The 16,331-nt window shown below is 36.1% G+C and overlaps 2 protein-coding genes across 6 annotated transcripts; one reads left to right on the forward strand and one right to left on the reverse strand.

The window, feature by feature from the left end:
* Positions 1-279: 279 nt before the first annotated feature.
* Positions 280-9,292, reverse strand: fbxo8 (F-box protein 8). Its single transcript, XM_016463627.1, has 6 exons — positions 9,066-9,292; positions 6,399-6,747; positions 4,740-4,866; positions 4,065-4,183; positions 3,580-3,776; positions 280-2,054 (listed from the first exon to the last, which is right to left on the reverse strand). Exons 2-6 carry the CDS (start codon positions 6,737-6,739, stop codon positions 1,867-1,869), a joined length of 972 nt encoding a protein of 323 aa, XP_016319113.1. The 5' UTR covers positions 6,740-6,747; positions 9,066-9,292; the 3' UTR covers positions 280-1,866.
* LOC107670817 (centrosomal protein of 44 kDa-like) lies at positions 9,274-15,900 on the forward strand. 5 transcript variants are annotated; one of them, XM_016463606.1, is made up of 12 exons: positions 9,667-9,799; positions 9,997-10,087; positions 11,615-11,762; positions 13,193-13,339; positions 13,636-13,734; positions 13,818-13,991; positions 14,221-14,433; positions 15,198-15,258; positions 15,347-15,356; positions 15,387-15,441; positions 15,542-15,576; positions 15,710-15,900. In XM_016463606.1, exons 2-12 carry the CDS (start codon positions 9,999-10,001, stop codon positions 15,756-15,758), a joined length of 1,080 nt encoding a protein of 359 aa, XP_016319092.1. In that variant the 5' UTR covers positions 9,667-9,799; positions 9,997-9,998; the 3' UTR covers positions 15,759-15,900. The 5 variants fall into 5 exon arrangements, with proteins under 5 accessions (XP_016319078.1, XP_016319092.1, XP_016319101.1 ...); XM_016463615.1 differs by having other exon boundaries at positions 15,198-15,237; XM_016463592.1 differs by lacking the exon at positions 9,667-9,799 and adding an exon at positions 9,274-9,352 and having other exon boundaries at positions 15,347-15,441.
* The last annotated feature ends 431 nt before the right edge of the window (positions 15,901-16,331 follow it).

Raw genomic sequence — 16,331 nt, forward strand, 5'->3', positions numbered from 1 at the left:
TCTTTTGTCTGTCCGGTAAATGTTTGCTCTCTATTTTCCAAGCAATGGCCTCACATAGATTAAATAAAGGTAGTCGCGTAATTTATTTAAGCTGCAGTTTACGGAAAAGCATTCCTAACTTAACTTATATTTATGGAAAAGCATTCCTAACACACACATATATATATATATATATATATATATATATATATATATATATATTTCACTCAATGAAAATAAACGTCATATTTAAACACGCAGTTTTTATGCGAAGGATCAGACAATACACACTTGACTATGCAAACAGCGCTTTGCAAAGTTTTATTTATTTTTTTGATACAATCTATAAGTGCATTAGTCCAGTGTTATCATTCTGAAATCTATATTAAACAAATCTCTTCTGCAATTTATACAGTTAAGCAGATTTGTTTAAACAGAATTGCATTTGCTGGATAAATACCTACTTAATGCAGAGCATAGTAAAAATAAAGATCAAAAATCAGGGACAGATTAGCTGTAATCTGTTATTAAAAATACAGTTCTTTCAGCACTGGATAACAATGGTCAGAATTACGTAGTCATTGGCATGACATTTCACAAATAAATGCTGCAGCAGTTTTCTGAGTGGTTGAGTGCTCATAGCATCATGACATGGTAAATATGCCAAAAAAAAAGTGCAAAAGGACAGAATTCACTTTTTTTTAATTGAGAGAAAACACAACTCTTAGTTAAAATACTCCAAAATAAAATTTGTTTATAAATCTCTATACTTAAATATATACATTATGTGCAAATAAAATGTCCAACATTCAGTTAAACTATGCAGAGTGTGAATAATAATGATTTGACATTGTGTATTTAGTATTTAATCCTCCCTATTGGCACCCAATTGTAGTAAGTCTGAATAAAAGAAAAAAGAAAAATACCCACATTTATGAACTGAGAGTAAATATTCAACTAAAAGACAAGATGTCCAATGAATTATTTGAGAAAAAGGAAATTTCTCTGGCTGAACATATTCAAATGTTTATATGAAATGGATAGCTAATTTATTTTGCTTGTATGAAGTATTTGTGTGTATATAATTTATATATGATTGGAAAACAGTCTAACAGAATGTGATGCACAAAAAAAAAAAAGAACATCAACAATCTGTGGAAAGGAAGATGACCAAAAAAAAAAAAAAAAAGGTACCAAACCTATGAAAGATACATAATAAAAATTCAGTGCATACAGTGTCTCACAGGGTTTTACTCTTCTCAAGGAAGATGAGACATATGTGACAATGCACAAACACAAAGCCCCCTGAAACAAGAAAGTACACACAGAATTAAAATTAAAAAATGCTTTTGTTCATAATCAATATTATAGGCGCGCTGTTTTAATCTGTCAATCCTTTGATATCACAGTGACCGTAGACTGAATGTCTTAAGACTTGCCTGAATTTTGTAGATATGGCAAAAAACCTGACATTCATTTGATAAGCACGAGAGGTTTCCAAATTAGAACGAGGAAAAAAAAATAGATGTCTTTGTAAATATGACGCAAGCCTCATAAAGTCTACATTCATAGCTTATCTCATATATCTTCATGTAGCTACATAGTTTTGCATGTTTAAGCGGTTTGTGGTAGATAAACCTTGTCGCTACCATTGCTAGCCTGCTAACAACTGACTCGCTTTTGTGGATTCTTCACATTGTGGCTGTCCTCCACTCCTTTGCAATGCAGCACATCATATCAAGGGCTTCACTCATAAGGCTTCAGTTTAAAATGACCTGCAGAGTTCCGACAGTGTTTCTTCCAGCTTCAAGCAGAATCCTTCCTAGTGCAGTGGCTAATGTTTTGTGTGCCAGCAGTCTCTCTCTAACGTGTCAAGCGCTGTAGTGCCTAGGCCGCCACGTGGCCGATCAGATAGATGTTGTCATAGAGGTGCCCTACAAAGTCCTCGCTGATGTTCTGAGCAGCCCGCCGTGTATTTCGGATGAACTCCCTCTTGGACATCTTGTTCTTTACGTGAGGGCTGGTCAGATCGATGGAGAGAAGGATGAGGGAGTAGCACAGCACGTACACTGCATCTGCAAAACCAGAAGAGTTTTACAGTTAACATTGTAACCCCTTCATCAAATCAAAATGTCTGCATTATGCAGAAACATCTTTAATAAAGATGAACACAGAATGATGCTAAATGTGAATGGACCCACAATTTCCGAAATGTTTCAACAGCCAATTTATAAAGCATCCATAATTACTACACAGTTTCCTAAATGCATCCCGCTTTATAAATCATAGTTCATCTTCAATTCAACTCCATCTACAGAATGCCCACAAATATCTCTTTGATGGTTCAGGAGAAGTACGGTATTTATCATCATGGCCAAGCGTGTATATATAGATATATATCAGGGTTATTATAATCCATTAAAAACAAACAAACAATCATTTTCGTTACTTGAAATAAAAGAAACGATGAAATTAAATACAATACTATCTATCTATCTATCTATCTATCTATCTATCTATCTATCTAATTTCACTGAGATAATTATCACAAAGCAGTTGCTCATTTGTGCATATAATAATATTAATGCATGTTGTGATTGTCTATTTATCTTTACATTTTAACAGAAATGTTGGATAGTTTCATTTACTGATATACATATGAGTGCAAAAAGTTTGCACATGTGCTCTTTAGTTGCTGTATATTTTCACTTCAGTTTTTCCCTTTATAAATCCCGATTTGCTCTTCCCTTTAGACGTAGGATGAAATCCATGGAATTTAAGATCAAATTTAGTTGTACATGCATTTTATATATGAGGTCCCTACTTTGCATACTTCAGAGAATTTATCCATAATGCCTAAACACGTCTGTTTAAACCTTTAATATTACGATGAGAATCTTCAGTTCAAAAAAACTCATCTTGGACCTAGTGTTGTTTTTGGCGGCCTGTTTTAATTTTAGTTTTAGTCTAGTCTTTGTGTGAAACTGTCATTTTAGTTTTTATTAGTTAATAAAGGTTCGTTGACGACGATATTTAGACATAATTTTCGTTGACGAAAGCAACACTACTTGGACCACATCTTGACTTGAAGCACGAGTTCTGTCAGTAATTTATAATAAATCTTCCTGCTTGTACAGTACAACACATGCACTACAAGTCACATGTTATTGCAGAAGGTAACTGTGATTGGTTGGACTCAGAACAGGGTCCTCTTTTGCTAACACTTTAAGCCAGCAGGCGTAGCTCAGCTTTAGAAGCAAACGACAGTGTTAGTACAAGGATTTCTCACATGTTGCTCTAAACAAAGACGATATCACGCAGATCTGCAGCTATTCAATTATGGTTGACAAATCAATACATTACAATACTAATCCTGCAATTTGTGATTTGTACGTACCAATACTAGAACCAGTATTTCAGCTTTCATTTTCGCTTAAGGCAAAAATCGGTGTGTGTCACTTGAGATCTGCTGACACACCTGACAACCAGCAAAGCAAATCACAGTGTTCTTGATGTCTACACTTGATGTTACACACTAGATCACTCTGTAGTATAAGTGCCAGTCTGGGATCTTTTATGACTGTGTTGTACTTCACTTACCAGGACTTAAGCCCACTTCCTGCACCAGAGTGGGGTTACAGGCACAGAAACGATGAGAAAACTTAGTGATGAGGGTCTCCAGGTACTCGCCCCTCTCCTCCGGGGCATGAATGTGTCTGAAGAAGTCTCTCAGTGCATTAGGGAGGAACTGGTTACTAAAGTTATGAAGTGTGACAAGCTCATCCAAGACATCTCGCCTGCAAACACAGTAGTTTCAATCCACATTTTTAATAATTGTCAGCAGCAGAATACTATTTTTCCCTCAAAAACGAAATTTTAATCAGCATTTATCAGCTGTAGATTATTATTTATTTATAATGTATATTTGTGTGAATAAATATATAAATTGACAGTGCCCTTATTTGTTTTCCTCCAAAATGAGCAAGTTTCATGGCATTGATATTCACAGCTCGGTGGAAGTTCTAAAACTGCACATCTTATACATTAATAAAAGACATTAATAATATACATTTAAACAAACAAACCGTTCATCAAGATAAATCCGCAGCATCTTCCAATTCAGCATTCTGGTATAGAATATAAACTTGGCAATTTCCTTCGGGTGGTCCACAAGAATACCTCTGGACATGAAGTAACTGATACCCTGAATGAAAGAACCCACATAAAACAGGGTGTGGGGATTAGGAGGAAAAAAGAGAAGGAGGGGGCACGCTTTTTTTACCAGACACCGCGGTTTAGTCCGGAGCAAGGCTATCGCATGTCCTTTAAGTGGACAGCTAAAGCTTTGCTAATCTAACCTAAGACACGAGCGAGGGGGAGTCAAGACATTCAAATGCATCTCTGAACAGAAATGATGTTTTAAGAGCAGCTTGCATGAGAGAAAAGCCATCTATTTGGTTTTCATCCGGGTTGTGGTCTAAAAGCCTATGTCATGCACCATTATTCATTCTAGGTGAGCTTGTAAAAATTATATATTTAGTCTGCAGTATGAGCATTTCTGGGTTATGTGGGAATTTACAGGGTGGAGGAGGCAACCGTCATATTAATCATAGCTAGCTGGTCAGAATTGTATTTCCAAAGCACATTGTGGCTATGATCATTTCTCTTGTTTCTTGCCCATTTAAACATTAAATGGTTTGCCCTCTAATTAAGGCGACGTTATTGTGGCGAGGCCGAACAAAAGCTTGTATTTTTTGTACCTCTTGCGGGTTGGCGTTGAAGGTTAGACTTCCTTCATCTAATTCCATGTAGAGTTTTCTGAATGAAAATCCAGAAGGAAGCCTTCGGTTGTATATGGAACAGTGACCCCAAGTGGACTTGCACAGGCTAGAGGGCAGACAAAGAAAAACAAGAAATTGAATTGGAGAGATGCTAATACACTTCCTTTAGCAGTGAATATTTGAAAAATAGGTCATGTTTTTAAAATATCATTTATTTATTGTTTGATTGAATAGCTGGAAATCTAAAAGCAGAAATCATTTAGTTTGCATAAAATCCATTGAAACATTACACTACCATCCAAAGTTTAGAATAATTAAGATTTTTTTTCTTATACTCATCAAGGCTGCATTTATTTAATAAAAAAAAAAAAAAAGAAATTGTGGAAACTGTGATACATTACTATTCAAAACAATAAGTACGAAAAAAAGAAAGAAATTAATACTTTTATTTATATGTGAAAATATAGGCATTTATAATGTTATAAAATATTCCTGTTTCAAATAAATACTGCTCTTTTGAATTTTCTAAGCTTCAAGGAATCCTGAAAAAAATTATAATTTCCACAAAAATATTAAAGGCACAATATGTAAGATTTTTTGATTAAAATATCCAAAAACCACTAGAACAGTGTTATATATTTTGCTGACTTGTGTATTTACATTATCCCAAATGTTTCGAAGAATGTTTAAATCCAGAGAAATAAGCAGTTTTAACTAGTGACACGGACCGTGTCCATAGTGTCATTGTGTCACCTGCCAATGATGTCATAACCCCTCGATTTCCGGTTTTGTTTTGTAGAAAACATGGAAACACCAAAGACGCTTTAATATGCAATACATTTTATTAGACAGGTGACGACCGCACAGAGTAGCATTATAACAGAACATTCAAATGTATCTAGTATGATAAAACAGCGCTGCTTACTTCCGCTGCTTTCCGGAAGGAGCGGAAGCAGTCGACTGTGACATAATAAAAGCTCTGCTGCTTTTGAGCCGTGTGTCGCGTTCGTTCAGCGGCCTCGTTTTGCTTGGACGGCTTCCCGCCTCACTCTGCTTCATTCTACTACGTTAATAAATCTTTAATACATTAGCTCACCCATGAACATGATTTCTGCCCGAGTCCCGTCGGATTGCATCGGCTGTGGGGATGAAGATGACAATTCCCATGATTCCACAGTCATCTAACTACGCCTTTGTTTCTTTGTTTGTTTTGAATACGCGCCCTCTAGTGGCAAAAAATTACATATTGTGCCTTTAAGCAGCAAATTTGTTTTCAACATATAATTAATAATAAAAAAAACAATTGACTACCAATAATAACTGATAATTGAGCATTAGAATGATTTATGAAGTATCATGTAACACTGAAAATTTGAATACAAATAAAATATTAATATTAAAATAGAAACCATTTAATTTGACTTTTTTACTGTACTTTTATTAAATAAACCCTTATTAAATTCAGAGCATAAAAGACTTCTATCAAAAACATTTAAAAAAAACTTAATTATTCCACACTTTTGACAGGTAGTTTATTTGTTTCTTGTCTCCCTTATGTAGTTTTCCCTTAATTATTATTGAAAAAAGTATTTTAGTAAATACTCAAGATTTTATATGGAAGCTAAACCCATCACAAACCCCTGCCACAGGTATTCATCATTCCCCAAGTCCTGCCACACGCAGGAGGCCAGGCACAGGTCGGTAGCATTCAGGTAGGAGAGGATGGTGATGCTGAGTTCGGGCGGCAGCATCTCAAGATCGATGAAGCCCTGCTCCTCTTTGCCCTTGCGGACGCGCAGCAGGTGGCTGATGTCGGCGCCGGGCACCTGGCACTGCGGTGTGCGGTGCTGCTGCAGTGGCTCAACCAGTGGGGGCCCCACCCTCTGGCCCCGCTCTCTGTCCTGCTGGAGGAAGCACTGTTCACTGTACTGCTGCTGCAGCTGCTGGTTCCTCACCACTCTCCACAGACCCTGACCCATCTGCAGATCTGAAAAATGTTGCAATTGAGTGAAATTCAATACATACATATCTGCCTTCAGCCCTCAATGCATTAAAATAGTATACTATAATACTAGTTTGTGTGTGGCTTGAGAAAAAAAAATGTAGCATGTATTTAAAGAAGCATTTACAGTACACTTACTGGTGAAAAGTTTGGAATGTGTGAGATTTTGTTACTGTTTTGGAAAGAAGTCTCATTTGCTCACCAAGGCTGCATTTATTTAATCAAAAATACAGTAATATTGTGAAATATTATTACAATTTAAAATAACTGTTTTTCTATTTTAACACATTTTACATTTTCTGTGATGGAAATGCTGAATTCAGAAATCATTCTAATATTCTACCATTATCAGTTATCGGTGCTCAATTATTAATAATGGTTTTTATTATTATCAATGTAGAATGCTTTCAATGCTATAATATAAATGTCTGTACTGTCACGTTTAAACTATTTAATTTGTCCTTAATTATTTTATTTTTCTTAACCCAATCTTACATACCCCAAACTGTGGAATGGTAGTACATGACGGTTTCAAAAATATATTAAGCAGCAAAAACTGTTTTCAACATTGATAATAAAAATAAATGTTTCTTGAGCAGCACAACAGCATATACGAATGATTTCTAAAGGATCATGTGACACTAAAGACTAGACTAATGACTGCTGAAAATTCAGCTTTGCCATCACAAGAATACATTTTAAAATAAAATATTCCAAAAGTATTCCAAACTTTTGACCAGTAGTCTAAATACAATGTTTTTCAAATGTAAATTTCAATTTGAAATGGAGAAAATTGACTCCCAGCATTACTGCTGATCTGTAGAAAACTGATGTGTTGCATGTGTAACATACCTTTTTGTTATTACTGAGAGTTCTGGTCTTACAGCACATCAGTTTCTGTTTTTGATTTCATATACATTAAGCAGAAGAAGCTGATGTAATCTCAGCCATCTGAGACATTTGATATGGACAGGCCAGCCTGCTTTTATTTCTTGTTTTGCTGAAAGCATTTGTAAATCATATAATCTCTTGTTGTATTTATTTATTTAGTATTAAAGGAAAGCTTGGTGTCTAAATCCTTTTATCTCTCTGCCTTCTGTAAAACTAAACCAGAGTAATCCAGAGGCCTCAAGCTCTCAGCACTTTATTCTTGATTTAGATCATTTCAGTTGGGTCCCCGAATCCTTACCTCATCAGAGCAAAACAGCCTCTAGGAAACTGTTTTTAGTGCTAGTGTGCAGTAGTCAGCTGGGAAATAAAAGCCCCGATGGCAGCTTTATCTCCACTGCAGTAGCACTAATCCTCTCTTGGAGATATGCATTAAGCCTTTTTATGTGGCCTCCAAGGACCTTCCTCTCTAAAACATGTCTCTATCTATGAGAAGCCTTGCTATTCTTGTCTCTAATGGCCTCTTGAATGCTCTCTGGTTGCTCTCCTTGTCGCAGAGTCTCTAGCATGACAGGCTTTCTTATATGAACCTGACATATACTTGCTCGGGACTGACGTAATGCTACTGCACATGCTCCTTGGCATTCTGTAGGAGGAGCTTGGGAATTCTTAGACCTGCTTAAAACATGGACCGGAAATCTGAACAAGGTCAATGAACTCTTACAAGCAATTTCCCTCTGCTTTGCCTAAGGTAAAGTTATTTTTGAACTTTTATTTTTTTAGACATGGTTTAGCTCATCTAACTCTTGCTGTGTTTCTATTAAAAGTGAAAGTAAACAGGTCTGGCATGCATGTTCTTATTGTGTTACTCTTGACAACAAACTGTTTACTGTAAATTGTGACAGTGCAATGACAAGCTGGAAAGAACAAGCTATAGCACAAAGTCCTATTTACAGTATCTGAAAAAATACATGTTAGGTCAGTTTATTACGCAAAAAGTACTTAAAACTTAGTATAAACCCTGGCCTTTATTTGCATATCAGTAGCCTTTCAGATTTCAGTCCTAACAAAGGAGAACTCATCTGACACATTACTTAAGTATAAAACATATAAACTTAAGCTCTGAGACGTTATATATTAAATAAACATCTCTTATTTAGAGTTTCACTCTACTAAACTTGTGAGTGTAATGAGTGGCACACAAATTGAGGTTTTCTACAGCTTATATTTTCTTAGCAATAGGTCTTCCATCATGTTTTTGGCTGAGCAAAGTCCCGCCTCTCTCTATAACGATTGGTTGAAATGCCAATTTGACACATAAACTCGAACTGTGATTGGACGTTGCGCAAAGTGACGCATGGAACTCTCCTGTTTTTATTTTCGTAGCGTCAATCGCTCAAAGCAGCACCACCCACCTCTGTGTGTGTGAAATACTTCTACCGCCGCCGCGACGAAATGACTTGATGATCTGCCACTGTCTCACGGATGAAATTATCGCCGTCCTTTAAGATGAGCCCAGGACTGCCATATTGACAGCTCCAACGCCGCTGATCGAGGTGAGACAGTCCTGTGACGCTATCATTCATCAGTCCACTCGCTCCTCCTGTCCGTCTCTCCGCCTCCTCCTCGTCCACTCTGGCCAGACTGACGTTTCTTGTTATTGGTGGAAGTGACGCAAATCTCTCAGAGTAAATCACCACAGGTACACACACTTGCACTTTCGATTGCAAGTTTTTTTTTCACCATGTTTGACAAATTCGTATGTTTAGAAATTAAATCAAATTAAATAAAATCTAAAACGAAGACACTGAATGAACGAAGTAATGATTAAATCAATCAAATAAATACATACATCATGATTTATTAAATACGTGAAGTAATGAAATAAATACATTAGTAAATAAATCATTTCATAAAGTTACATTACCAAATTTGTAAACGTGTTTTACGTTTAACTCAAAACCTGTTTAACGGAAACTATTTAAAAGAAATAATCGAAGACATGAATGCGTAGAAGTGAAACACTGGTTTGAACCGTCGTCTCCGGTGCATAGAAACCAATCACAATAAACCCGAATATTTCAGCGGCAAAAACAAAAGGGAGAAATTATTAGCAGTAACTCTGGATTACTATAAAATATAGTCATCGGTAAGACACAGAGTTGTTATTGTACTACAAACGCAAATCAAGTGCGAAATATAATCAAGTAAAACAAAGATGCACTTGTTAAAACAACATGCCAATATTTTTTTTTTTACATTGTATGGCCAATGAATGGTAAATTGACAGCTGTACTTTTATTACTAAAATGTAATTCTTGATGAAATCCATCCTGAAAATGACAGAGATGGCCACTGGTGATCTGAAAGGATGTCTGAGAAAGCTGGAAGCGTCTCTCTGTTCTCTGAAGTATCCCGTAGAGGTGGACTATCAAAGGTATGAAATATGATGAATGTTAAAGGAATAATGTTACCAAAAATAACAGTTCTCTCATTATTTGCTGGAATCTAAACGTACAAAGAAAACCATTTACTTCAGATGGGTATATACATTCTACAAACTAGATTTTTTTTTTCCCCCGCAGAAAACAGGGCAACTTTTTCATATGTTTGACTTTTTAAAAATGTAGAAATTCATCTATGACTGGATTAAACTGTAATAAAATTCAGTTGGCAACTTATTCTGCTCAGGGACATTCAGGAGTGTGTGAAAAGGACTGGTATTGACACATTTTCAATTCAGAGTCAGCATTTTATAAATATTAATTATTGCGCAGCATTCATGTTAGCAACGATAATTTAAAAAGATCATAGCTTGCGCTAAATGTTATAATGTGAACGAGTCCTATGGCAGCCCTTTTATGTTTGAGTGATCTAGAGGGGGAGAAAGAAGCATTGGCTGGGGGAGGTAAGGTTGAAGTGGTTGATCAGCTGTCAAAGAGACAGGCTGAGGTCTTCATTGCAGAAATGGGGGAACGAAAAGTGTGATATGGTGTTCTTCTTGTAGCAATGTCATGTAGGAGGTCACACAACATCAGTTTAGCAGAATGAACCACTGATTAGGGTCTGGGTTGCTGCACAAGATCTTTGACAGTGGCCCAAAATATAATTCTGCTGTGTACTTGCAAACATACTTGACAAGAAGGTGCAGAATATAGTAAATGAAATGCAAAATGTTTGTTTACCATGTATCTTTTTGCTGTTTAAAGCAGGTTTTAGCCTCTATATATTTTCCTTAAAGCTCAATTAAATGAATAAAGGGACCCCCTTTAGTAAAATGTGACCACGGGGACAAATCCTAGATTTTGAGTAGATACAAATCTCCTTCACGTCACAGGACTCAATCTAGGCTTTATGAATCCATAGCTCTTCTGAATGACTTTTTCCTATGCAGTCAGCGGAGATGATATATGCGGGATTTAATTCATTAGACATTGGCGTCCCCAGCTCCAACCCCACTTTTCTTGGCCTAGGCTTTAAACATCTTGACTCGTATATACATCCAAAATGGGGCTCTGCCAGTGTTTCATGTCCACATTTTGTTTTGAAGTTTGGAAAGTTTCAGACTTGTCCGGAGCCTCTCCAGTGCTGAGATATCTTGTAAACAGGCTTTACAAAAACCAGCTCCGTTTCTCCACCAGGAACCCAAGCTGCACATCAGATGCTCAGTGAAGAGGTTTTGATGTGAGATGCATCAAGCACAACGTGCTTTTAAAAAAGACAGATCCATTTGGCTTGTATGTGCTGGAGATGATCCAGAAATATGACTTAATTTGTCTCCAGCACGACACTCAAAATAGCTTGCAGACAATTTAAGACTGTTATTTAGTGCTGCCATGTTATAAATAAATAACTTTTATATTTGATTTAAAACCTTTATGTGGCGTTGATTTTGTGACGCTTTTTAATGTGTGGTTTGTCAGTACAGTGCTTCATAATTTGATGTTGGGTTTTATGCTTCCAGATTGGCTGTGGGAGATCCATCAGCTTGCCTTCCTGTTGTGAGCTTTGTCTTCACGTCCTTTTCCCCCTCACTCACAGAGCACCTGGTTGATTATGGTGTGGAACTAACCGGATTGAATGATTTACGATTTATTGAGAATGTTTACAAGGTGAATTGCATTACCTTATATACTACTATATATTATTTTTTATTATGTAGCTTATTATGTATTATACATCCTTTTAACTGAACTTTGACTTAAATAATTTGAACACAAATTTAAGCCAAAAATGTATTTATTTATTTTTATTTTTTTCCTGCTGAACGCAAAAGAACATTTTTAAAAAATGTTGGTAACCAGACAGTTTTGGTGTCCATTGACAAAAAGAAACACAGGAAAACATTGTTTCAAAATACTTTTATATTCCACAGAAAAATAAATGAAGACTTAATGTTGACACAATTTTCATTTGTGAACTATCCCTTTAAAATATATTCATCCCATTCATGCTTTAGGGTCAGAGCTATTGGATCATTTTTATTTGAAATCAACTACAGATCTTTATTAGCATGCATTTTTTGCACCCCCCTTTAATTGGACTTTTATAAACTGTTTGTAATTTCTTTCGAGAGCTAGTGGTTTTAAGGAATTGGTTGTTTTAAATGGATAAAAGTGGTTGTAGCTGCTTTGTCTCATTCATGAGGACAGAAAGTTCATTTTTTGAGGTCAAACTACATAGAGTTTAGAACTATGAACGAATGTTTTTCACTCCGCCTTTAATGAGGTGGATTTCTTTTTGAAAAAGCAATTTCACATGTAATGAAATTTACAAAGCCAGGCTTTGTGTTGCCTGTCCTAATAGCCTTATTTATTGGCACTGTCCCTGATCTGGGAGGATTTCACCCCACATCAGAAATGCAGGTCTCTCTGTGATTCACAGCATCTGTAGCTCTATTCTCCAGCAAAGCATTCAGATGTTCAACTGGCAGCTCTTCTCCACCAAGTCTTGAGTAATTACAATTCTCTGCTCATGTCTCTCTCCTGCAGTGAGAGAAGAAAAAAAGGAGGCTGGCCTTCATGTTGGTCCAAGTCGTCTGATCTCAGATTAACTCAAAGCCGATTCTGTATGTTTAGCCGTGGGACTGAAGTGCTGCTCTGTCTTTCGGCACTTCCTCCTGTTCATTGACCTTTCATGCAGTTCTAAAAGAGATCTGGCCTTCATACCAGGATAATGTGCAGCTCACATGAAATATTCTGGGGGGAATTAGTGGTCCCATCATATTACCTTGAGGACCTTGGTGGCATTTAACAGGAAAGCAGTGTTTAGCAGTTTTGTCATATTTTTTTCCACTCGTCATTTTCCCTTTGCGCTACAGCTCACTGTTTACATCTGGCTTATCCCTGTGATTAGTCTTGGTGGTTCCTCTGGAGTACCTCCTGAACCAGAAATTCTACAAATCAAAAGTTTTAATCCACTTAGGGGATAATTTCCTTCCAATTCTTTCAATACATTAAACCCCGTAATAAACCATTTATTTTATCACTGTTTTTTTTTTTGTTGTATCTGCATTTTCATGGGAAAATCTCTTAAAATATAGGTCTTGCGGGATGTTTTCAGCTATAAGCCACTGTTAACCAAACAGCAGTTTCTTCAGTTTGGCTTTGCTGAGAGGAAAATCATCATTCTCTGTGATATCATTGGCCTTGTTCTCAACAAACACAAAGAACTCACTAAAGAGAGCAAGGTATCTGAAAGATTTACCCACATACAGTTTTTCTTATATAGAGATATGGTACAATTTCAATTATTGGCCTATATTTATTTATTTGTTGGTTAGTTTGATTGTTTGTTTGATATGGTTTATTTTAATTTGTAGTGTTTTTTTAATCTATTTAGATATAATATTGCAAAAATATAATATCAGACATTTATTGGTTATTGGCCATATTGTAGGAAAATATATGTTCAACTTGTGAATTATAATATAATATAATATAATATTGTATTAGTAGACACATTGTTTATTCTGTTTTCTTACAGCATGTTAGTAAGCCAAAGAGAAGGCCTCATTTTAAGAGCTGCACTAAAAATGAGATTTCTTCTGCTGAGAGTAACTCACTGGAGTTAACAGCCCGGACAGTAAGTGATTTGATAATAATAATAATCATTATTATTATTATGATTATCATTATTATTATTATAGCTGTTTCCCTCTCTCTTAGGTACCTCAGAAGCAGCCACTGGTAGAAAGGCATCTTTGCAGCAGCTCAGCACCAGCTCCTCAGAAGCTCATCAGATGCTCCTCAGAAGAGCAGCCACAGCAAGATGAGGAAACAGAAAAGAGGGGCTTAGACTGCGAGCGTTTTGAGGACTCCTCTCAAACTGCAGATTCAATTGTGAGAATGCGCATCCTGCAACACATTTACACTGAGGGAGGTGCATGACAATCAACTAGTTGAGCATTATTTAAAAAAAATATTTTTTACCCCAAATGGCTTTGGGGGAGTCATTTTGTGTTAGAACTCAACTACACAATTACTCAAAATGCCAGTTCCTAGTACAAAGAATCTTCTTCAAAGTTCTGAACTTGTTCAATCCAATCTAATGCACATGCTGTCTTGTTAGGAGTGGGTTTTGTTGAGCCGGCTGAGGGGCATAGAATCAAGTCTTCTGGAGAGTGTTGGCAGACTGGAGCAGCGATTGGCCCTTATGGAACACAGGATACATGCACTGGAGAAAAGCTTGGCTGGCAAGATTATCATTGAGAGCAACCAGTGGGAGAACTTGGAGAGTCGTGTGCTGCTGCTGGAGACCAGGCAGGCATTGACCTCAGCACAGGTACAGGAGTTTGACATCTGTTTGGAGGTTTGGAACTGTAAATTTTAATTTCTATTGCAATTGTGGCAAAATGCTGCTTTCTTCCAAAACTCACTTTGATGATCAAGCTTGCATTTCGTGATGAAAAGCAGTGACATTCTCCAGCGCAGATACACATGCACTAGCAAAGCTCTCACATGTGTTAGTTTCAAAAATGGGAAATTCATTTGGAAAGTACAGTATTTTAGGAAGACTGCAAACTGTTTAAAGGTCAAATAAATCCTTACGGTTCATGAGCGTGTTATTTTAGGATTTGTTTTATAAAACGGATAGTTCCGGTCCTTGATTCTGATTGGCTGAGCCACGTTTGTGTGGTGCTTGGCAACCACTTTGTTGCAACCACACCTGATTCTGAGGAACTGCATTGTTTGGCGGAAGAATAATGTTTTTATTAATATCATTACACTTTATTTGCTCTGTTTTATTTTGTGAAACCTTACTACGTATATGGAATAACCATTTTATAAAAGCAATAAGCCCCGTGAAGCCGTGGTTTACAGTGAATTTATAACAGCTAAGGGGCGTTGTTAGAACCCCCTTAGCTGTTATAAATATAAATATAAACATATATAAATATAAGAATATAAATATAAACCACGGCTTCTTGGGGCTTATTGCTTTATTAATGACAAGTTGACATTGCAAAAGTAATGAATATAAGACGAGTTAATGTGTTTTGTGGTGCTTACAAAAAGTTTTTACAAAGTTTTTCTCTACTTCTGTAGAGCCTAAGTTCAGGAGATGGTGTCCTCAGCACAGACAATGGTAGATTCAAAGAGGACACAGGTATGTGGCAACATTTTAGCTTTAAAATTGTAGTAATTTAAAGAAACTGTTTGATTTCTTTTTTTTTCCATTTGTATCTGTGTTAAAGTATCTGCGAGTGGCGTTTCTACGGTGATTCATCCACCATCTGACATCAGTGATAATGGACACACTCCAGCCAGTTCTCCTCTGACAGCTCCCCAGGTGACTAGCCATCCATCCATCCATCCATCCACCAAATTTTCAAGATAAGTTTGTTTAATAACGGCTATATACAGTATTTTTTTTTCTTCCTGTTTCTTAGAATTTGAAAGAAAGGCTGGACAGAATAGTTCACATGTAAGTATTATTTTTATATAAATAGTTTAGCATTTCTCTTGAAGGGTTGTGTTTTGGGTGTGATAAAGAAAAATGGTCACTTAGACAAAGGATTGCACATCAATACATTGTTTTTTTTTCTGTCCCATTTCAGGATAAAGGATACATCTAACATTCTGCAAAACATAGAACCCACAATGTAAATTTATTCTTAGTCCAGAGAAACGTATTTTAAAGGAATTAAATTTGTCATTAAAAAATTAACAAATTTTCATATTGTTCCAAAATAAGTGTAGCAAAGACTTACTGATAAACAGACCAAAATTGTAATTCTTTAAAAGTAGTGCCCAATACCATATGGTGGCAACTGTATTTCGAATAAATCGAATATATACTTTTTATTAGTCTTCACTGGTTCTTGTGTCATAACAAAAATTATTAATGCCACATGTGGCACCGTATTTGATTGTGAGTTTTCAGAAGTGGCAGATTGAGGTAAAACTCCTACATTTCAGTCTGTTCCACACACAAAGGGTTTTTTATTATTATTATTATTATTAATACATTTGTCAATTTGGGAATTTTGTGAATTGTATGGGAAAGAGTTGTGTGAAGGGTTCCACCGGGGGAAAAATAACAACGTAGAAGACAGTGAGGGTGAGTAAATGTTTTATTTTTGAAATTTTTTTATGTTTTTTTTTGATTGAACAGTGTTTTAATATGACCTCCTACTGATTCTACAGTTGTAAGTTGTAAGTAATAAGTGTCTTGTCCTC

Source organism: Sinocyclocheilus anshuiensis, unplaced genomic scaffold (genome assembly GCF_001515605.1).
Source record: "Sinocyclocheilus anshuiensis isolate Anshui unplaced genomic scaffold, SAMN03320099.WGS_v1.1 scaffold145, whole genome shotgun sequence".
In the NCBI taxonomy this organism is placed as follows: domain Eukaryota; kingdom Metazoa; phylum Chordata; class Actinopteri; order Cypriniformes; family Cyprinidae; genus Sinocyclocheilus; species Sinocyclocheilus anshuiensis.